At 41.4% G+C, this 24,193-nt stretch overlaps 1 protein-coding gene across 2 annotated transcripts in view; it reads left to right on the top strand.

Annotated features, from left to right (window-relative positions):
* NLK (nemo like kinase) overlaps nt 1–24,193 on the top strand; it is a 95,598-nt gene that overhangs the window by 27,091 nt on the left and 44,314 nt on the right. For both annotated transcript variants that reach the window (XM_044430223.1, XM_044430224.1), the window contains exon 2: nt 23,593–23,722. In XM_044430223.1, coding sequence (XP_044286158.1) covers nt 23,593–23,722 — 130 coding nt within the window. The remainder of the gene's footprint in view (nt 1–23,592; nt 23,723–24,193) is intronic.

Below are 24,193 nucleotides of genomic sequence, written 5' to 3'. Positions count from 1 at the left end.
GGTAGAAATTAAGTCGTTCGTCCAAGTGGCTGAGCTACCCAGATTCAGCATGCTTAACAGCACCGAGCTCAGAGTGCCATGTGTGCTTGTCCCATTTCAGTCCAGGCAAGGTGAGCACTTACTTCTGGGCAAACTGGCATACAAATAGAAACCAGCAGGGGCGGAAGTCCCCGCAGGGGTTCTCATTGTGGCAGCTATCATCTGAAACACTCCAGCTGAAACGAGGAGTGTCCTGTAGTTTGTTTTGTGCAAACTTAGGGCTATTGCAGTGGTTAACAAGCTACCCTCAAACGACCTGTCAGCTTGCTACCTGAGCTAACTTTCCATGTTGGATCTCCACGTAATGCCAATCTGGCATGTTCAGCCGCAGCTTGAATATTCCATATAGCAAACACTGCAGTGAAAAACAGATGATGTTTTTCCCCCATGCTTATCTTTCAATGATTTAAAACTGTAGCAAGTATGTTTAATACCCTCTGTATTGTGCATGGTGCACACCCTTACAGACAGTGCCACATAGACTTTCTAAATGTGTGAAAAGTTTTTTCCCTCCTATAAGCAGAAAGGCACTGAAAATGCTGAATAAATTTTAGTGTGTCTGAAGTGTTGTATGTGTTTATAAATTTATGGATGTCTTATAGGTAAAATCTCCTGGAAAATGCAATTAACAGCTTTGTTTTCTTGGTTTGACTAATATTGTATCTATTCTAGTTGCTCAGTTTGACTACCTTGTGTTCTTTATTAGATGTATCAAATGCCTAATGAAACATTTTTCTGGGTGTTTCACCCTTTATTCTTTTTAAATAGTGCAGTTATTTAAAAAAAATCTGGAGAAAAATAGCAATAGCAACTGTTCTGCCTCATATCACTGGGTTAGAAAGGGTTGGTCCAATTTCCTCTTCTGCAGGAATGCATTCTGACATTTCCACCAGCGCACCCCCCCCCCAAAAAAAAACCTATCAGCAAGCATGCACAGTGTGCAGCAGGCAGATTGGCCAAATTTTGCTCTCTTCATCCCATTTTAGTCCAACCCTAGCTTTTAAAATCCCAACCAACCCCGAGTTTCACTTGGTGGTCGAAGATGATTGTTGGGTTTTGCTTCCTCCCTAATTATCTCAGCAATACTTTCATAGCACATCTCTTTAAATAAAGCACCCTTGTTCCCTGCTGGCTTCTGAAATTATCCTTTGACAGCGCCCTCTGTGCCCTCTCCAGGGTTCCATTTTATCCAGACTTCTGCTCCGCTGTAAAGATGTAGAAATTATTATAACTAATATCCTAGCGTGTTTCCTTAAGAATTGCTTAAAGGGCACAGCCTCTCTGTGGGTAGTGCTTTGTGTCTTTTAATGATGTAGCTGTTCACTCTTTAAGCTAATGTATAACAATTTCACCTACCCTGTGTTGTTTTCCTTTAAGCAGGATTGGTGAGTTCCATTGTTACACCCATGTGAATCTTTTCTGTTGAAACCATGTTATAATCTTTGGGCTTGCACATTAGGGTAACTGGCCAAGTTTAAAAACACAGCAAAGCCGATCTATGCCTGAGCCGTGGAAAATTAGGTTGGTGAGCATGTCCATAAAAGCTTTATGCAGAAAGCTGCCGTTTGCCTCTCAGAATGAGAGAGAGAATTAGGTGGGTGCTCTTTTACAAATGTTAAAATGTCCATTTTCTACCCTGCCAAAAAAAAGGTATCTTTGCCGAACAAGGTGTTTTCAAGGTAAGCTGTCATTCAGCTGTTATATGGCTTGTCCCAGTATTTTACTCCACAGGCATGAAATGGAGTCTAAATTGGCTGTCTTTGACTAGCCAATACACCATGAGTCATATGAAAAACCTCTCTCCCTGGTAGTGTCACTAGTTTAAATAGGTTGTACAAAGTAAACAGCTTTAAGAGCAAAAGAGTTGTGGCTGATCAAGTCCAGGGTCTGTCTAGTCTAGCGTTCTGTTCACACAGTGCCGCCTCCCCCCACCGCTGCCCACAGATTCCCATAAGTAGGACCTGAGTGCAACAGCAGATTCTCATCCATGTCCCTCAGCAACTGGTGTACATGGACATACCACTTCTGATCCTGGAGGGAACTGATAGCATTCTCCCAGTCGAGTCCCCGCTCAGCCATGGAGCCAACTGAGTGACTTTGGGCCAGTCACAGACTCTCAGCCCAACCTACCTTACAGGGCTGTTGTGAGGATAAGATGGAGGAGGAGAATGATGTAAGCTACCTTGAGCCCTTTGAGGAAAAAGGCAGGATAGAAATCGAAAAATAAATAAATAAATTCTCCCAATCCCTTCTTAAAGACACTCAGATTGGTGGCCATCATTTCCATCTTGTGGTAGAGAGTTCCATAGTGTAACTATGTGCTTTGTGAAGATGTTCATCCTATTATACGTCCTGAATTTTCTGTCAGTCAGATTCATGGGATAACCCAGTTACATCCCAGCATTAAGAGAAAGGAAGACAGACATCTCTCTATCCATTTCCTCCACACAGCGATTGATTCTGTGTGCCTCTATCTTGCTCATCATCATCATCATCAATATTATGAATGTTTCTCTTTATTCGCCTTTTGTTCTGAACTAAACTTTCCTAGATTCCTTGTAATCTTTCTTCTTATGGGAGTTGCTGTAGTCCCTTGATCATTTAGTTGTCCTTTTCTACATTTTCCCCACTTTACATTATCTCTTTCTAAGGCATGGTGAAGCATTCACAGTGTTATATCTCCATCACTTGACCAATTTAAGCCCTTATCAAAGAGGCATTGTGGTGTCAATTCCCCCCCCCCCCCGATTTATATCCTGCCTTTTCCCTGCAAAGGGCTCAAGGCAGCTTACATCATTCTCCTCCTCCATCTTATCCCCACAACACAACCCTGTAAGGTAGGTTGGGCTGAGAGTCTGTGACTGGCCCAAAGTCACCCAGTGGGCTCCATGGCTGAGCAGGGACTCGAACCCAAGTCGCCTGAGTCCCAGTCCCACGCTCTTAACCACTAAGCCACACTGGCTCTTTTTGTTGAATTAAGCATAGCCTAATATCCATGACCCCTTGAGAAATAGGTAGTAATGAAGCATGCCATTATTGGGAAAAATGGGGCACTCTCGTTCATTATTCCATTCTTGGTTGAGACCCTGTGTATCAATTAATTCACTGATAGTAGAAACTTGGATGAAGTGTAGGCTGACATAGCTCTTTGATCTCAGTCAGTACTTCCAATAACATAGGTGGTCTGAAGCTGTAATGATGGTAGGACCAAACTTACTTTCACCCTCTTTGATTGAAAGTTTCATCTTTTTCAAGGAGTGGAGTGGAACCCCATAAAACTCTATGAAACAAAACATTAAGCTTCTGGAAATACTTGCCAGGTATAAAAAAGGAATATTATGTAAAATATATGTATGCAATGTAAAATATATATAAATAATATGCGGTATTACATTTCATTTTAAGTGCCTTTACCCTACCCCATAGCCTTAACTTTATAGATGCCCATCTGTCGGTGTCCCTTGAGATTGCGTTAATCAACATACTCAAATTCAACTTAATCATTTGTGATATAGCTCTAGGGACAAGTATTCCCAAATTAGTAGTAAACTCAGGACAGAGTCTAAATTGCCAGTTAGTTAACACTCCATGAGGTGTATTAATTCCAATAGACATGGATTCCAGCTTTGACCAGTTAATGGAATAGCCAGATAAATGACTGAAATCATTAATCTCTGCATCAAGTACTTCTCTGCAAATGGAACAGATGACTGGAGTTCTGAAATTAAGTTAGCGATTATTTCAGTCCCATTGATGTCAGTAGGACATAGGTGGAACAGACAGGATGCAATCCTATACACAACTGACCTCAAAGAGACTTATTTCTGAGTAGCAGCCCACAACTCCACCTCTTTAACATTTGCTTTAGTAGCCTTTAGGTTGTTTTAATTGTTGAGAATTTCACCTAGTACAAAATGCTGCTGAAGAAGTTCTGTGTTGGTGTGCTGGACTGCATTACTATGTCATTCCATGATCTTTCCAGGCATCTGGTCTGTTCTGGTGCAATTCAAAGTTCTGAATTTGACCTTTAAAGCCTCCTTACATCTGATTCTACCTGTCAGTTAAGATAATCAATAAAACATTTCCCCATGTTTTGAGATAGGGTTGGCAGGGATGAGCTTTTCCATCATTACATCCAAACTATGTTCCTGTAGCCCCTCTTTAGCAAATGGGTGGTTCTTATTTTTTTCAGCAAGTGTTTGGTCTGCCTGCTACTTGATTTACTTGTTATATTTGCTGTGCAATCTTTCTGTTGTTAATAGCAATGTTTATTTAAATTCCATTTGAAGTTTAAGGTCTTTGCTCAGGAAGGAGTGGTGATCATCTCTCGCAATGAAAACGTGGATAAGAATTCTAACGTTTTCATGACTTCAGAAATTATTTCTGTTTTAAATTTCAAAAAGGTCAACTTCAAACCATGCTTCTAAAGCTGGTTAGTTTTAGTCACAATTCCCAGCTGATTACAAAGCTTCTAAAATATTTCTTCTGACCACATAGGAAAGGGGGGCAGTGTGTGAGCTTGAGGCATAAGCTTGTGCGTGTCCTAATAAACCATATTTATCAGGATGTGGCAGTGCAGCCAGTGCAAATCAGCTTTCCCTCGCTAGCTGTTTTGGAGTGCTGTTCCCAGCCACTGTCCATTCTAGTTGAAGTCCAAAACATCTGGGCTGCCTCGTGTTGGTGAAGCCTGCCATAAATTAATGCTGATATTTTTGGCATTGGTAGAATAGCAGTAAATATAGCAGTTCAAGGTTTTTTTTTTTTTTTTTGCCTAAAGTTAGTTTTTCTAACCCCAGCAAATCATATCCTGGCCTAGCTTCTAGGCACTGCTTCGAGGAAAAGAGCTGCTGTGATTGCTTTTGTATTTTCACAATAGGGTCTCAAGTGGTATGAATGTTCAAGGCTCTCATCCCCAGTGGTTGGTTAATCTTTGTCTAAACAGCTTGTTGCAATGGTTACAAGTTTATCCTGCATTTTTATCCCAAGGACAGACTGGCCATCATGCCTACTTTTGTTTTAAAAAAAAGGGACACACCATTTGGGAAATAGTCAGTTCATGTTCTCCAGCTGTGTCTCTGCCATGTTGTCTTTACCATTTTCCTTATGTTATCTTTGCATTGCTTAGTTTTTACTAAAATAAATGAACATGCATATTCTCACTGTGTAATGTCAATAAACTTAAAAGGTCTAAATGGGGAAGAGTTTGTCTGTTAGGCCAAAGACATGTTGCAGGTTAATAACCCAGCTGTGTTGCTGGTAGGCGGGGTAGTTAATATTTTGTGAGCTGGCAGGTTGGCTTTTCCAAAACATCTGTATAGCAGCAAATAAAAGAAAGACACTGTTGTCTTTGAGGGGCAAATGCACACGGCAACCTTTGATTAATTCCATACCACTTTTAACCATCTTGGCTTCTGGACCCTGGGAATTAATAATTGGAATAATTGTTTTGCTCTGTGATCAAATTTCATGTTTGATCTTGTTGATCCTCAGCCCTACAATCCCCAGTATTTCCTGGGACAGTGGAGCTGTGGTTTAACTTGAAGAAAAAAATGTCATAAAGATTTAAAAAGCTTTGAAAGCAGTAGACATTAAGGCCCAGGAGATTGTTATCTTCTGTATGCAAGGAATAATTTGAATGAAGGCTGACCTACCAGTTAGTAAAATAAAGAATGGGTGGTTGGTTCTGGCGTTGGATGTTTATCTCTGATTCAGAGATTGGGAGTGTGAGAGAGCAAGAAGAATGTTTGATATCAAATTATATTAATATTTTAGGAGGATCCCAGTTGTGCAACTGATTAAATAACTTTGTTGCTTGCCAGGTAGTTCGCAGCTTGTTCACAGCTTTCTCTGTGCTGTTTTCTCAATATTAAATTAATAGGTGTTGCCTATTTAAAAAAAAATTATATGAAAGGGCAGGCACTCAATCAGGTTTTTCCCTCTTCCAAACTCAGGGAGCATTCTTCCACTTGTTAAAATAATTGCAGTGGGGTAGTCACAGACTTGTTTTTCTACTAATAGGGTCAGTGTTTCAAAGTAGTAAATGAAGTGGATTAAAAATGGGATGGGAAGGAGAACAGCGTATAATCACTAGCTTGACATTTTCTTGTCAGAGTGGCAGTCACTTGACCTTACTAAGAGCCACATCCCCAATTGTCACGGAAAATAAACATGAGCTCTGAGAACAGGGAGTGTCTTGATTGTGCCGCTGACCCTGTCTTACTGAGCCACACAGTGTTTCATACAGTTGCAGATCTGCAAAGGAGAATTTTTTAAAGGCCATTGTAAGAGATGGGGCCCTATGATGGCACAGTCACCAGCTTCCTACTTTCAGCCAGTACTCTTGCTTTGCCCTGGGACTGTTGGGTAGGATAAGAGTGGGCAGCTAATTTTGTCAAAACCTCCTCCTTGGATGACAGCATTGTTGAGCGCAGGCAAAATAAAGCTTTGCCTTGTAATTCGTTCTACGGTGATGTATTGTTGGGTTAGAACACAGGTGACCCATGCTCAAATTCTCGATCAGCCCTGATATTCACTTGACAGTCTTGTGCTAATTGTGGTCTGCATGGTTTATTTAACCATAAACATTTGCATCTTGCTTTTCCTTAGAATAATTTAAACAAGTCTAACTAAGAAAAAAAAATCTGCCAATAAAAATAAGGTACATATGGTAAACATCGCATCAGAAGTGGGAAAATAAAATAACACTAAAATTAGGAAGAAATAAAAATATTCAGGCAAAAGCCCAGAAAAGTAAAACAGTGTGTACCTGGCAACTAAAAGATAAAAGAACGGGTGCTGACCAGAATTAACAGGGAGGGATATATTGTCCCACATTTTCATTTGCATGGACATGAGTTGCCTGATTAACTGATAACTAAAAGTAATCAGAAATGCAAATAATTTACTAGGATCATCAAGTTAACATATGAATGCATACCCAATCCTACTTGAAGTACGTTCACCTTGACAGTAAATGAGGATTTTTCTTATCTGATCAGGGGTCATGGTCATTCTGGCTCTTGTACATCACAGGTCACACTAGTACTTCAAAAGGTCTGTCCATAAGCACACACTGAGATTTTAAAGAACACTGCATCTGTTGCCAACTCTCTGACCTTCAAACTGCTTGCTGGTCACTGGGAAGGAACTTGGAATGGTTGTAGAGTGCAAGCTGAATGCGAGTCAACAATGTGAGGTGACTGCAAAAAGGGCAAATTATATTTTGGGCTGCATTAATACAAGAATCACTCCCCCACCATGTGAGGTTCTGATTCCCCTTTACTCAACACTGGTCAGGCCTCACCTGGAGTCCTGTGTCCAGTTCTGGGCATCACCATTGAAGAAAGATGCAGACAAGCTGGAACGGGTGCAAAGAATGATCCGGGGACTGGAAAAACACCATAAGGAGAGAGTGAAGGAACTGGGCACGTTTAGCCTCATGAAGAGAAGACTGAGGGGAGAAAGAATAGCACTCTTCAGGTATTTGAGAGGTTGACAGAAAGAGGGAGGCCAGGATCTCTTCTCAGTAGTCCCAGCAAGCCAGGTTCCAGCTGAACATCCGGAAAAACATCCCGACTGTTAGAGCAGTATGACAATGGAACCCATGACCTGGGCAGGTTGTGGGCTCTCCCACACGGGGCATCCAGGATGCAACTGGACAGCCACCTGAGAGGGATGGTTCAGCTTGGTGTCCTGCACTAAGCAGGGGATTGGAGCCTCTGGCCCCTTCCAGCCCTTCTGTTCTACGATTCTGAATCTCACAACACGTGTACTTGTGTGTCCATTCGTCCATCTGGGTTTAGAAAGTTTCAGTCCTGCTGCTTTTTCTCCTGAGAAACTAACTGAAAGTTGAGGTATTATGGTCTTTAACACTTTCCCAGAGCAACAAGGGCAAAGCTGTTACTCTTGTAACAAAAATAAGTGCATTATTTTGACTCAAACAACAGTTGTGGGATTTAACCTGACGTGAATTTCCCTGCTTATCATAAACATATGTGTTTTCAGTATGATAATTAGTATATAAATTAATGATGATGTCTACAAAGAGAAAAAAACACTTGACATGGAAAAGTTTTAGAAGAGTATTGATTGATTTATATATGTAGTTGCATTCCTTCTAATTCTACCTTGTCTTTCTTCTGAGTGTGCAACAGAAGATGTAATGGTTTTCTGAAACTGAACTGTTGAATGTCATTTGACATCTTAAGAAGTGTAATTTTGGCGGGTCAGTCTTATTCCTCATATAGTAATGCGTGACCGTGCAGTGGGTTTCCTATGAAAACCTGTTGGGCTCACATATGATATTCCCATTTTACTAGAGGTTGCTTATACTGATAGCCAGTATATATGGTTGTTCTCCGTTGTGTTAGTATTTTGTGATGGAATAGAAACTTCAATTCTCTATGTCTAATGGTTTAAGATTTCAGTGTTAGAACAGTTTGAATGTTTACTTATTCTTAGGTGGACAATGTGTTTTCTTGGACAGTGAATAGTCTTTTTTTTTTTCCGATTTATATCCTGCCTTTTTCCTAAGGGCTCAAGGCAGCTTACATCTCCTCCTCCATCTTATCCCCACAACAACAACCCTGTGAGGTAGGTTGGGCTGAGAGTCTGTGACTGGCCCAAAGTCACCCCGATGGCTCCATGGCTGAGTGGGGACTAGAACCCAGATCGTCTGAGTCCCAGTCCCATGCTCTTAACCACGACACCACACTGGCTCTTTTGAATGGATGTGATGAGTAGTGTGTTTAATGTGACATTTAAGGAACTGATACAGTCAGCATTTTTGTAAGCTGTTTAAGTTCCCTTAGGATGAACTAGATATAAAGTGGCACTGATGTACATGCGCTAGTCCTTTTTATGTCTAAAACAGGGGTGGGGAAATCACTTTTTAAGAACAAAGACTCAGTGTAAGAAAGCTGGGTTTAATGTTTTTCTCCTTCTCCAAATTAATTTGCACCTCATGTTAGGTAAGTCACTTTTCTCCCCAGTCTGTGTCCCACCTATTTATCGGAACTAGCTGGGAGAAAAGTGTCCACAGCAGTCCCAACCATCATTTTTATATTTTCATGTAGAAAAGCCACATGATGAACAAACATGCCAGCCTCAACACATCTCATTTCCCCCCTGGATTGTCCCGTCCTTGTGGAGATGGGTTCTGTGTGCAAATGTTTTAATAGTTATATATGCACATTTTATGGAATGGAGTTGGACTATGGACTATGGAATTCGCTCCCCAGCGAGGTTTGCTTGGCACCGAGCCTATATTCTTTTCGGCACCGGGTTAAAACCTTTTTATTTAATTGTTATTTTAAAAAATAGTGTTTTTACTGTTTTACAGTTGCTTTTGTTTTGTTTTGATTGGGATTTATTTGTGTTGGCTTTGATAATTTTATTGTATTATTTTACTTGATTGATCTTAGGGTTTTTGGTTTTAATTTTGTAAGCCATCCTGAGATGCTATAGTGAAGGATGGCATACATATGTTTTAAATAAATAAATTTTAGTGGTTTGGCTTAACAGAATAAATTTTAGGGGTATTCTGTTCTTGATGGGATTTTCATACTCTCCAATTTTAAATTGGAGATAAGGTAAATACAGTATAAGAGGAGTTCCATAAGCAAGTCCTCTTTTTTCCCTTTGCCTGTGACGGCAGGTACCCTTTTGGTGACCATGAAAAAGCCACCTAATTTCCAGCTTGCATTGGAATAATTTCCGATGAAAATTAAATTACTTTGCACAAGGCTATTTGCATAGGAAATTTTTCAGTTCGCATTAGAAAAATGTTGATGCTCTGCTGAGATCTAACTTGGTGTATATATTTTACTTATGTTTATTAAGCAACAAAGGTATATAAGTGTTTCATGTTAGTTTTTGACTCAGTATACCACAATAATTGACCTAGAATGTTTGAAGAAATACTTAGAAAATATTTGTAAAAGTTACAGAAAAACACCAAGCTACTGAAAATGGTTGATAGACAAATGCATTTTAGTAGCCCAATGAACTGTATGTTTACAACCACTCATCCGTTTCTGCAGAATGTAGGTATTTGCTTATTTAGTTCCATTTCAGCTGGGACATTTAGTATTCTCATGAAGTATTTGTACTCGTTTACATACATTCTAGCAATAAACACCTGGAAAGCATTAATTACAAGTCTGAAACTGTCAAGCTTGTCTCATTGTATTTGCAATGGGTACCCATTCATTTTTACAAATGAACATAGAAATTGATTTTTTTTTTCTATAAAGATTTAAGCATGGAACATTTTCTGGAAAATGGCTTGTAGAAAATTTTCCCACATCGTTGGCAATAGTCCAAAGATAAAAATAGAGGATCTTTGGTGTTTTTTTCCCCCTCTACCCAGCACTGCTGAACTGTCTATTTCGGGCAAAAGAGCACATTGATCTCTCTTAATCTTTGTTTAGCAGACACAAGGTATGTCATCCTGGACCCTGCTGTGCTCTTTGATAAGCACATTTCTGAGGTCTCTTGAGCAGCTTTCTGTCAATTACATCAGCTGTGCAGGCCATACCCTCTCTTGGAAGACAGTGATCTTGTCACACTAATGATATGCTTTACATGGGGCTGCCCTTGAGATGATTTGGAAGCTTCAGCTGGTGCAAAATGCTGCAGCCCATATCCTGCTGAATCTTAGGTGTTGGGTGCACATGCAGCCATTGCTTTGTCAGCTTCACTGGCTGATGGAATCCTTTCAGACCCCACTCAGAGTGCTGGTTTTTAATCCATAAACTTGCACATAGCCAGGGATATGCATATCTCCTCCACCCCCCCCTTCCTCTGGAGAATAAATATGATGTATTGGCTCTAACAGAATTGGAATGTTCTTTTTGTCTGGGCAGTGGAATGCTGCTTCGAGTCAATATCTGAATTTTCACAACACACAGATTAGTCTTATTCAACAAAAACTTCTGTTGATGACAGAATGGATGACATGATGTCTCATGAATAAGGGTTTGTCTAGCTTGATCAACTGTTTGCAGTGTAATTTGGCTAAAGCTTCTCATCCTGGATGGTGGAATAACTGGCATTCTTCACCTCACATCCTGTAGTGTAACTTGCACATAAGTAGTTATGCCCACTCAGTCTTCTAGGATGTCACAAAGTGCCTAGTTTAATATGTCCCCAAATTTCAGCATCCTACCGTTTACATTTTTATATCTATATTACAAAGCAAAACATGCCTGAAGCACAAATGTACCACAGAATCTCCATTGGAATTGCTGTGCAAGGTACTTTACCTCAAACAATAAACATCAAAAAGAGAAATAAAAGAAGTTTTAGTACAGATCTTCTTGGTCTCTTTTTAAAGCTAAGTTTTTAACTGAAATCTCCAGCAAACAATTAAAATCAACTGAGGGAAAGCTGTGCTGTGATTTTTAAAGTTAGTAGGCCAAACTATTGTTATGCAATAGAAAAAGTCAATGGACCTTACATTAATATGCAAATATACTAATTTTGTATAACCCCAGGACCGATTAAAGCTTAAATTACCTGTACTAGCCCATAGCTGAAATCCATTCATACATTGATGGGAAGCTCTCATGGACAACGATGCAACATTTTTCTTGCCTGAAGCACTTTTATCTGGGGTAAAAATTGATCCCACATGCAACTAATTCTAGTTTTTTTGTGACTGAAGGAAGAGGGTTAAATTATATGTTTTGGCAATGTATTGCCGGTGTCTCTTTTTCCTTGGAAGTATACAGTAGGGGTGGCCAGACTTGCTCAGTGGGAGAGCCGTATATGGTACAGTTGGTTGCTTGAGTGGGGCAAGCAAGTGCCTGCAGGTGGCGACTGTGGGCGGCAAGCAGCCTGGTGCTCATGCTGAACTGTGAGCTATAAATTAAATTCAAAGAGCCACATGCAGCTCCTGAGCCTCCGTTTGGCCACCTCTGCTATATAGTATGGGTTAACTTTGTGTTGGAGCAGGCTTCACTATCTTCTGGTGTACATTTACCTTTTGGTTACCTACCTGTTTCTTGGAAGTGAAACTTGGCCAACACAGATGGATTTCCCATGCCCTTTTGTCTGTTAAAACACGGATGTGACTGTAATGGAAGGATGGAAGCTCACCTCCTGTTATACAATTGACTTAATGCTGCTTTCTGCATTTGAAAGGATAGCATGCAGACACTACTCTTGAATGGACACACACGCTCTTGCAAGCACACGTGTGAAATTTGGTCTGCCTTTGCTGAAGGTTATGTATAATTCATTTTGATATTTGCACATTAATATTTATTTCAGCCTTTTCTGGTTTTTCTTTTTTGTTTGGGATCCTTTTCATTTTGCTCTGTTTTGGTTTGGGTTTTCCCCCATTTTATTTGTTTTGATGAAATTCACAATAACAAAAGAAAAAGGTCAGACTTTCTTTCAGTTCCTATGTCATTTGCTGTGGCCCTAGGCTTGTGGAATGACATACCTCTAGAACTGAAGAACTGTCAAACTCTTTCATCCTGGAAGAGATCCTGTTTTGTCCGATGTTTGGAATTTCTCCTTACAGTAATATACCTGTTGGAGATATTCTGTAATTATGTTCTCATTGTCATATTTTATTTGATTTTTATACCACTGAATAAATGGTTGAGAATTATTGGAGTTATAGCCCAAAATGTAGAGGGCACCTGTTGCTTACTTCTGTGTACGACTGAACCTATGACCCTCTTAGAGGGTTAAAAAAATAAAAATAAAATGTAAAGGACCAGTGACCCTTAGAAGGAATCTTCACATGTACCTAGCACTTTGTTGTTACTATTCATGTTGTAACAGTACTTAAGACTCCTTATATTCTTCAAGCATCTATAGCCACTGAGAACCAGTGTGGTGTAATGGTTAAGAATGCAGGACTGAACTCTGGGTTGTTGCTGTTGGGATAAGATTGGGCACGGGAGGAGGAGAATAATGTAAGCCACTTTGAGTTCTTAAAAAAAAAAAAGTATATAAATAATATCTTGGTAGCTGCTCCCCGGAACTCTTTGCCAGGAGAGGCCAGGTGGCCTCCATCTTTGAGATCTTTTAGCCAGCAGGCAAATGCTCTCTCATTGCACCTTCTGTTAAGTTTCTGTGCATACACTGACTGCCTAATGCATGCATGCCATAGGCTGCATGTTTCCGTCACTTTGCAGGATCGAAACCCATTTGGCTTACAAGTAAGGTTTAAATCCTTTCTGAAGCTATATATATTATTTTTTGTGTCTCATATGTTGATTTTCATGGGTTATTTTTAGGCAAAATCCTCTTAATTGCAAGTCATTCCTCCAGAGTGGCAATGGATGCTTAATAAATGAAAACCTTTAGCAGGCTTCTGTAATGGTGTGACTTTGACTCTGAGCTGTGTGATGGATGGGTTCCTTGCTTGTTTTGTCTTTGCTGTCATAGTCACTCAGGGTGCGACATCCTAAGGAGCTGGACAGGGCATTGGAATGCATTCTTCTGAGAAGAGCAGGCACTAGCTGTCTCTCAGTTCCTAGGAGATTTCTCTGCTTTCAGAAGTTTATTTGGGGCATTTTTGACCTGATAACACACTGTGATAAGTTGTTTTAATGACAATGAAGTATGTGGCAACTTCTTAACTTATATTGTTTGTAGCCAGGATTCATTACAGTAGTTTATGCATTTTATAAAAGGAAATGTTTCCTTTCCCTTAGTCGAAAACCTAACAGTGTTGACTTTTTAAAAATTGAGGGCAGATCCCTGCCTTTGGTCTTTCAAAACTGAAAACTGTTAGTTCTAGCACCCCTCAGTCTTTCCAAGCAAGGATAGAGGTGCAGCTTCATAGTTTTGTTTGAATACTCATTTTATATGTATTCTGAAGGATCTTTGTATGTATTGAGGGCCTTTGGAACTTCGTCTGTTGGGTGGTATAGAAAACACAAACAGCAGTATGAAAATGTACTAATATAAAGTTCCTTGATCAAATAATCATCCCAAAGGCCTTTTAACCCTTTGTCATCTACCCTTTGCTTTTATCTGCAAATAGCCGCTTCAGGCTGTGTTCTTAGGTTTGCTGTACAAATACAGAAACAGTACTGGTTTTTTGCATTAGCCTTTTGTGCAAGTTGTACAATTTTAGTTGCCCCATGTTTGTTTTAACAGACACTGCATCACCTTAGTTTCAGTTGTGTAAATACGTATGTGGTTGTGAAACAGGAAAAGCATGTAAACAAGGGCCCAGTCTGTTATGTTTCTAATTGGCCAGTATTGTATTCCTCTCCTATGAAATCAAATGCATTTGCATTCTCATGAACCCTGCATACAAGCATGTCTTCTGTCCATCAGCCTCAGCCGAGCTGGTATCTACTGGTTAAGCTTAAAAGGGAAGAGGTTCCTATATGGTATGAAAACCTTCTGTATGTCCCATGCTCCCAGAATTTCCTTTTTTGATATTAAACAGTCATGTGGAGACTGTAGAAGCCCAGATGGAGGGAAGGTGCCCTGAAGCTGAAGCTGAAGCTGAAGCTCAAGACTCCCCCTTTCAATTATTCTGTCATTCTGGAAAATCCACAGTTCTGTTGGATGCCACTATTTCATTTTAACTTGTCGATGTCTGGTCACCTGTTTTCAGCGTGGTTCATGTTTGGGAAGATTTTGGTTTTACAGAGCTACAGATATAGGAGCCTTTTTCAGTTCTGCTCAAAGATGCTAGACTTCGAAGCTGTCAAAAGAATGCACTGCCCCCAGTACGTATGAAGATTTTCACCTAGCACTGCTGAAACTAAGCCTGTACCAGGAGTCCAGAAATCACAGACTAGGATCTGATTGTTTCACTTGCACTAATGATGACTGTGATTTTTGCTAGCTCCTGCACATGTGAGCTCGAGAGAGGCCTTTCCCTCTGCAAGGGTGCGGACCCGATTGTATTGGTCTGTCCCCGGAGCCGGATGGATCCTGATGGATTCCTGGAAGCTCTGGGGGATTTTCCGGTTGACAAGGCTGGTGATCCTGTCGATGCCCTGGTTGAACTGTGGAATGAGGAGATGACCAGGGCTATTGACACGATCGCTCCCAAGCGTCCTCTCCCACCTGGCAGAGCCCGTTCATCTCCTTGGTATACACCTGAATTACGGGTGATGAAGCATGTTGGGAGACGTCTAGAGTGTAGGTGGAGGAGATCACGGGGTGATTCTGACTGAACACACTTAAGAGCCCATTATCGGGCCTATGCTGTGGCGGTGAGGATGGCGAAGAAGAAATTCTTCTCCGTTTCCATTGCCTCCTCACAATGCCGTCTGGCGGAGCTTTTTCGGGTGGTGCAGGGGCTGATACATCCAGGCCCGAAGAAAGATCTTGTGCCACCCTCGAAGGCCCGCTGTGACGACTTTGCCAAGCATGTCAGGGAGAAAATCACTCAGATTCGCCACGAACTTGACTCTGCTATTGAATCAGATTCTACTAGGGAGACGCCATCGACGCCGTCAAGTCCACAATTAATGGATGAATTTCAGTTGTTGCGGCCTGATGATGTGGACAAGGTGCTTGGACAAGTACGTCCTACCACTTGCTTACTAGACCCATGCCCATCTTGCCTACTTAAGAACGCCAAGGACAGTACTGGTACCTGGATCCTGGAGGTGGTCAGCGCCTCTTTAAGAGACGGCCGGGTACCTGCCCCTTTAAAGGAGGCGGTAGTCCAGCCAGTCCTAAAGAAGGCATCCCTGGATCCAGAGGTGGCCGCCAATTATACACTGGTGGCCAACATCCTGTTCCTGGGCAAGGTGCTAGAGCGGGTGGTGGCGGGACAACTCCAAGCACTCTTGGATGAAACTGATTATCTGGACCCATTTCAGTCCAGCTTCAGACCCAGGTACGGCACTGAATCTGCCTTGGTCGCCCTGTATGATGACCTGTGCAGGGAGAGAGACAGGGGGAGTGCGTCCCTGTTAGTTCTCCTGGACCTCTCAGCGGCTTTCGATACCATCGACCATGGTATCCTTCTGAATAGGCTAGCGGGATTGGGAGTTGGAGGCACTGCTTTGCAGTGGTTCCGCTCCTATATCAATGGCCGATTTCAGAAGGTGGTGCTGGGGGACTACGGCTCTGCGCCATGGCAGTTATGCCATGGAGTTCCGCAGGGGTCCATTTTGTCCCCTTTGCTATTTAACATCTACATGAAACCGCTGGGAGAGGTCATCCGGAGGTGTGGGCTGCGGAATCATCAGTACGCTGATGATACCCAGCTTTACCTCTCATTTTCCACCAATCCAGGTGAGGCAGTGGCTGTGCTGAACCGGTGCCTGGCCGAGGTAATGGGCTGGATGAGGGCCAATAAACTGAAGCTCAATTCAGACAAGACGGAGGTCCTGTTGGTGGGTGGTTCAGGCCTCGGGATAGGGGATTGAGCCTTGTCCTAAATGGGGTTGCACTCCCTCTGAGGGACAGGGTTCGCAGCTTAGGAGTGCTCCTCGACCCTGAGCTGTCAATAGAAGCTCAGGTGATGGCGGTGGTGAGGAGCACCTTCCTTCAGCTTCGGCTGATCCATCAGCTGCGTCCCTTCCTGGAGAACGACTGCCTGGCGACAGTGACACGTGCTGGTAACTTTCCGATTAGATTTCTGTAACGCGCTCTATGTGGGGCTACCCTTGAAGATGGTCCGGATACTTCAATTGGTGCAGAATTCTCATATAACCCCAGTTCTCCGTCAGCTCCACTGGCTCCCGATTGAAGTCCGGGCCCAATTCAAGTTGCTGGTTATGACCTATTAAGCCCTAAACGGCTTGGGACCTGGATATCTAAAGGAACGCTTGCGCCCATATATGCCCTCCCGCCCCTTGAGATCAGCAATGGATGCCCTTCTCCGGGAACCTTCTGTGAATGATATTAGGAGGGCGAGTACCCAGAGGAGGGCTTTCTCTGCGGTGGCGCCCCATCTATGGAATGCACTCCCCAGAGAGGTCCGCCTGGTGCAGTCGTTATTTGTTTTTCAGCGCCAGGCTAAGACCTTTTTATTTAAAACTTATTTTAATTGCTAAATTATTGAATTAATTAGGATTTTAAAATGAGCTGAGAATGCACAGGGGGTTTTTAAATGTTTTTTTCTTTTAAATTATTATATTATTATTTATGTATGTGTTTATGTATTTTTTGTGAGCTGCCCCGAGGCTTTGTTGCTATGGGGGCGGCATAGGAATGTTAAAATAAATACATAAAATAATTAGAAAATGAATCAAAAATAAAACCGCCCAAAGCATCCTCCCCATGTATACATCTTAGATGCATCTACACTTACAGTCCTTTGTACAGTTTTGTCCCCTGTAAAGGGATAATGCAGAGTACAAAAGCAAGCAACTAAAATGATTTAAAGATTGGAGCAATTCCATATGAGGAAAGGTTACAGATTCTAGGACTGTTCAGACTTGACAAAAGGGAAGTGAGGGGAAATGTGATGGAGGGCTGGGGAGCTGTCTAGGCACATACAGCTGTACTTTAGATTGTCCATCCCGGTGGTCTGATGAATGCAGTATGTGGGAACAGTAGACATGGTCTTCCTAGCCCCTTCCACATATATTATAGCCATTAAGGGCTTATGCATAAACAGCCATTAACTCATTCTCACTTAAATCTTGCCAAACATCGTAAAGGTTATAATACAATCTGCATTACTTTTGTAAAAGTTAACTGGTAATGTGAATCAATCAAATCACCAAATTGACCTGTATCTTGTAACAGTGTAAATAAATCAGTGATTCATGTGTTTCTCTAACTTAATAAAACTAACCATTAAATTTGAATAACGTTTAAGTACTTTAAAAATACTGGTCATATTCGGCTAATCTTGTGATTAAATCCTTTTGATCAAACTAGTACTGAACTCCATGTGCCTGTTCTTTTATGATTTTCTGAGTATCTTGTGCGTTTTTATACATGCAAAGTATGCATAAAATACTTTGCACAGTTTGGAGGGTTCCTGTACCAAGCTGACATTCCAGTGTCCATGTTTGGAAATTTATGACTGATGTTGTTAATATGTTTTTGCTGCATAGTAACTACTAAATGTCTCAATAAGAAGGCTTTTTGAAAGTGTGGCAGCATGGGAACAGAACACAAATACTTTCCTCCAATACGTTAATACTTGCTAACTACAGATAAGATCTCTGCTTTGGGAGGAACATAATAGATAGAATTGTTCTTGGGAATGGTAATTGTATCAGTAACTGAATTTCTCATTGGCCTTGTTCAGTTGCAGCAAAAACCTCCCTTTTGCAAGCATGCATGTTTACAGACAAATGTGTACGCAAACTTACACCACAATCACAGTGCTATTTCTGCCACCAGAGAGTAAAATAACCAAAACTTGTAGCAACTAAAACTTGCTACAAATATCTGGCTGTAATCCAGAGACAGCCAAATAGGTATGTAGCTCAACTATGAGCAAATACCTGGTGAGATCAGTCAGTCCCACAAATGTCTACCAATACTTCTTTCAGAAAAAGCGTTCTTGCAGATGCTTAATTATCCCACCCCCATTTCCAAGCAAAGGGTTCTCTGACATATAGAAGGCAGGATAGTTCTGGCTGATTTAAGAGCAATTCATAGGAAACAGGAAGTGAGCGAATAAGGGGAGCCAGAGGGGGAGCCTTTGCATGCAGCTGCTTTAAGAAGCGAGCAGAGGACCAGATGTTTGTGGCTTGCTGTACCCCATCCTCAAGAAGGGTGATTAGGGGTCTGAAGATCACAGAATCGTAGAACAGCAGAGTTGGAAAGGGCCAAGAAGGCCCTCGGGTCCAACCCTCTGCTGTTGCAGGACACCAAGTAGCACCATCCCACTCAGATGGCTGTCCAGTTTCTATGTCTGTAGTGTGGGAGAGCCCACCACCTCTCTAGGCAGCTGGTTCCACTGCCTTATTTCTCTGACAGCGAGGAAACTTTTCCTGATAGCTCGCCTGAATGAGGGTTGGTGCAACTTGAGATAAACTTGGTTGAGCAGTTATCTGTTGCAGAGGGTGCTGTAGTTGTATCCTTCATTGTGGACCCAGTTGGAATACACGGCCTCCAGGGTGTCTTTCTTCTGTCCTGAATGCTGATACCATGTGAAAGTTGGCACATGCCAGCTGTTCCTGGAAGTTCGCTACTTATTAAATCATTGGCTGTTAAACTACTGAGAGGCAATAAAACAATACTTCCAAATGCACACACTTATCTTATGCATAATACTTGAACTTTGTACAGTAATTAGGCCCTGCTGGCTGTCTCCAACCTTATATATCATAATGAAAATGTGTAGTTTCATATCTGTATTGAAATATGTTAATAGTTTATGCTTAAAGCTTACCTTGGAAATAGCAGTTTTTACCATGAATGATACCACACTCCTGGCCTCTTCTCAACATTATAGTATTATAGTATAGTATAGTATTATGGATTATAGTATTTAGGGATTAACAAGTCATTTTTAATGTTGTAGCAATTGTTACAAAGATAAATCCATGACCATTTGCCAACTCTTCCAATACTTGTTTCACTTGTGGCACCTGATTCTAAAAGTGGGTATGTATATATCAAAATAGGGAGATAAGTCCAGAAAAAAAGCAGGGTGGTGGTGGTCTTGTTCTTTTAGAAATGGACGTTCTGCTTTCTGGCCTGTGCTATTCTGCAATTTTTTTTTTTCAGATAATAGTTAAGTTAAGCATATAAACAATCGACCTCGCTGTCCCCTGGTATGGAAGAGGCTTCTCAGAATGTTATAGGCATCTGAAAAATTTGTAGGCTGCTGCAAACAGGAACTGGGCTCAAAATGGGAAAGTGATGCAGGGTCCAGCAGTCTTGGAATGGTTGGTTAATGTCTGGGACACTGTAGGAATAGGCTACTTGACAAAGCAGCACATGTATTTTGGAGCTATCCAAATGATGTGTGTGTGTGTGTGTGTGTGTGGTTTTGGGAAAAACAGATAAAACCATAAATCCTTTTCCAAGATACAACTTGTTTACCTGGCAGCTGAACCCAGCCACTTGGGATTGTTTGTGGATTTAACTTGGGGTTTTTAACCCGACAAACAAACTTGGTGGAGTTAAATGCCTGGGTTTAGATATCAAAGCAGTAATAAATTGGTGCAGGATGGTGCCATTGCTTTAAAACTCTGTGTGTGAGGGAGGGAGGGAGGAGGTGTGATGGGGGGAGAATTTAGTGGACCTCATTTGTTCTTTGCTTAAGTTTTCTCCTTCCTCTTCTCGCCTTATGGTGCAGTTAGTGTCCTTTTGTGAGCATGTATAGATTAACATTACAACGAGTATCTGTGCAGTCCTTTCTTTCCATCCCTGGCCCCTGTTCTCACAAGGTACTGTAAGCTGAGAAGCAACCTCACTTGGGCACAAAGGGATGGGAAGAATGAAATGCTTGATGGTGATGTTGTGATCTGTATTCAGCTTATAGTGGCCTGAGTACCTTGTTCTTTCCACTCTTGCAGAGCATTACCACTAGCCTTCTGACGTGCATTTTCAAAGTCTTAGCACCCACAAAGCTTTTGCCTTAACCTGTTAGTCCATTCTTTTCTGCCGAAACAAAATCCATGTACATGTTGCTCAAAGTGGTATACGTACTTGCACTGTAAAGACGGCTCCTTTTGTTGTTGTCTTCTTGGTCAAAATATAGCTTGCTTATCACTTCTAGCTTTTTGCTTCTGTTACTGTGTAAAATGCTAATTGATCGTGCCGCATAAATAGCCGTGCAGCCAAAGCTGGCATTGGTGTGTTATGTCCGACATATGAAACATCCCATGCAGCTTGTTGCCTACAAAAGCTCATGCCTCTGTAAACCAATTAGCCTTTCAGGTGTCATGTTCCTTTTCTCTCTCTCTCTCTCTCTCTCTCTCTCTCTCTCTCTCTCTCTCTCTCTCGCGCGCTGAGCAAATTAATTTTCCATGCACATAAGTACTATAAAAAGTTAGAACTCATTTATGTCTCCCCCTCTCTGCACAACTCCATAGTAAGCATCTAATTCTGGATGAGTAGTCTAATAGTCCTGTTTATGCTGTAAAGCTTTTTTTAATCACTCTGTTTAGATTTGTTAGAATGGCCTCCTTTAAAAATGAAGCATTGGAAGGTACTGTCAGAGTTTTCTGTTATCTTTACCGACTGCAACTCATTAGCTCATACAGAAGGGATAACTGGCAGAAGAGCTCAGCACAGCAAGCCCTTTCCACAACAAAGAAAATAAAAGCATTCCTGTGTAAAAGGCTTCAGCACTTATCTCTGTTTTCTGGTACTATTTGTACTGAACCAAAGCAGCTGCTACCCTGAGTTAAGAGGGAACAAACTCAACATGGCATGAAATTAGCACATCGTCATTCACATTCATTAGGGTTATTTTGCTACTAGCTACAAGCATGGCTAGTTGTTATATGAATAATTAAACAAAATATTGCTTTCTGATTTTGTTTTAAATTTGCAATTTTGACAAACCACAGCCCAGTACTTGGGTGTATTTGAGCAGCTGTCCCATAAATATGACTTTTATATCTCTTCAAAATCCAAAAGAGTGAAACTTTAAAACAAGCAAAGGAGAATTCAGTTAATAACAGTTTGGGAGAAAAGTGTGTTGAGTCACTATCAAATATTGAGCTGGTATAGCAGATTATATAGGCAATGACAGATAAATTTATCAAACAGAAATCGCCTCAGTCTTCCTTCTTTCCTGTTCAAAACAGCTTCTTATTGTTGTAGAACCTGGGACTTTCCCAAGACATGTTTAATTGATCCTCTCTGCACACTGCTTTATGCCTCTATGCAGATGGAAATTTATTTTTTGGTTGTTGTTGGGGGTGGTGGGGGGAGCTAGCACTCAGTTTTTGGAGAGAAAATCATTTCAAATGTTCTAGGTGCCTGGACAAACAGACGACAGAGATGTTTCCAACCTTGCATTTGAAACAATTCCCAGTGGAAAAATACATAGACACAGATTTGGTTGTGAAGGAGGTGTGGCACTTGCTGACAAAAATGGTCTTATCCTTGCTTTTTGAGCGCTAGCATCTGAGTTGGTTGTCACTGTTCTTGGTATTTGCACGTGTACCATTTTTGCAGAACCCTATTCCTTAGTTGGTTCACCAGTCCAACACATTGTAGGAGGTGTTCCCAAGGGGGAAGGGCCAGAACTCAGTAGTCTTGCTCCTGCTTTCCTGTATGGGGGTACTCAGGTCCAGTTCTGGCATCTCCGGGAAGGTCTGTGTAATGTCAATGTGTGAAAACTTGGGAAGCTGCTTATCTGCATGCAGGCTCAGTATAAGGCAGCCTAGTGTGTTCCAGGAGAGTTAGCCAGTGCTTGGTGGCCATTTGTATGGCTCCCAGGCCATTCAGTGTATTTGTTGAGCAGTAAATTAAGCTCTTCATTATTAGATAGGAAATGCAGCATTTTTCACAGATGGAGGAAAGCTTCCAAGAAGAATTGAGGCACGAGAGTGATGTAGGGACTAGATTCACACATTCATTGCACCAAGTAAACACAACGCTGGATGGATTAGTGACATTATCTTCAGCCATGCAACTTGTAGGGTGGGGCAAAGCCAGCCAGGGTGGTTCGTTTCCACAGGTAAAAAACCACCCAGAACCCATGCCTAGCTACCCTGCCTAGGTTGGCAGGATGCAGCACACCATTCTGCCAAGAGTAATTATGCCTATCTCTCATCAGCACCGGCAGGAACAGCAGGACTAAGCCACCATATCTTATTTTTCCTCCATGATTGTGTGCTGGGCCAGTGTCCTCCTCACAAGCTCCTTCGCCACCACTCAGTGTAATCCAGAAACAGTCATCACTGCCAGCTGATGCTCACTGCAGGCTCATCTGCAGCAGAAGGAGCAACTGTTTTGAGTGGTTCCATACAGAATTAACCTTGTTAGCAAGCAACGCACTATAGCCATTTAATATTGCAAAGCTCAGTATTGGCTATACTCCGTGGCTTGTAATGGTGAAGGTGTCCTAGAAGTAATAGAGTAATTAAAGAGAAGAAAATGAAAATGTAAGTAAACAGATTCTTCCATGTATTGATTGGACATCAAATAACATTGTACTGCTGAAGTGAACAGTTTTACTAATGCATGACACAAGTTCCTGAGTGCACAGCAGTCTCATAGTTGAGTAATGCAGGCTTGTACTCTGCCTGACGTACAGATGGAATTCGCTCAACATGCTGAACGAAATGCCGCAAGACTTGTGTAGGAATTCTGCTTGGCTGTCTAGATTTGCTGCTTTGACTGATCCAGTTCCATCTTCAAAAATACTTTAACCAAAGTATTCTTTAGGGTGGGAGGGGAAAACTTTGTTTAAAACCAGATTTAATGCTCAGAGCCAGTGCAGCGCAGTGGATTGTTGGACTGGGAATTGGGAGATCTGGTTTCTAGTCCACACTTAGTCATTAAGCTTAGTGGGTGACTTTGGGTCAGCCACCGGCTCACAGCCTAACCTACTTCATAGAGTTGTTGCGTGGATAAAAAGGAGAGGAAGTTTATATAAACCTTCCTAAGTTCCTTGCAAGAGGAAGAACAGTAGGCTGTAAATATAATAAATAAATACATAAATAAAATATCCTTTTTCTTCTTCAGGTCAGTAACAGATCCACGAGATGGAAAGAGAGTTGCACTCAAAAAGATGCCCAACGTCTTCCAAAATCTGGTCTCTTGCAAAAGGGTCTTCCGTGAATTGAAGATGTTGTGTTTTTTTAAGCACGACAATGTAAGTGGCCTACATCTTCCTATTGATAAATTTTACTTCCAACTGAGACTAAAGTTCTTCAAGGACCATGATCATGTTGAATCAGACTTGCTTTTACTGCTCGCATATGGCATGTAGTAAATGCCCTTAGGGCCGTGTGCAAAGGGCACTTCACACCCTCCCTTTTCTCAGACAGAAATAGAGCTAATGGCTCAAGTGAGTCTCTGCCTTCCGGAAAAATGCAAAATTTTTGCAACTTTTGCGCCAATGGCCAAAACTGGGAGTTTGAAAAACCAAAAATTGGGAGAAAATTTAAATGGGCAATGCTTGTTTGGCAGGCTTTACAGCTCTAAAACCACTTAAGGACATAATATGTATTGTGTATAACTTGGTTTTCTCATAAAATAACGAGTAAAAAATATTTAAAAGTAAACTCAATATACTTGTAATTGTCCGAATAAACTTTACTATAGTGAGCACGATCATTTAATG

Source organism: Varanus komodoensis, unplaced genomic scaffold, assembly GCF_004798865.1.
Source record: "Varanus komodoensis strain SLA01 unplaced genomic scaffold, ASM479886v1 scaffold20_1, whole genome shotgun sequence".
In the NCBI taxonomy this organism is placed as follows: Eukaryota; Metazoa; Chordata; class Lepidosauria; order Squamata; family Varanidae; genus Varanus; species Varanus komodoensis.
Note: the sequence above shows the minus strand (reverse complement) of the source record. Positions and strands in the feature narration are given on the sequence as shown.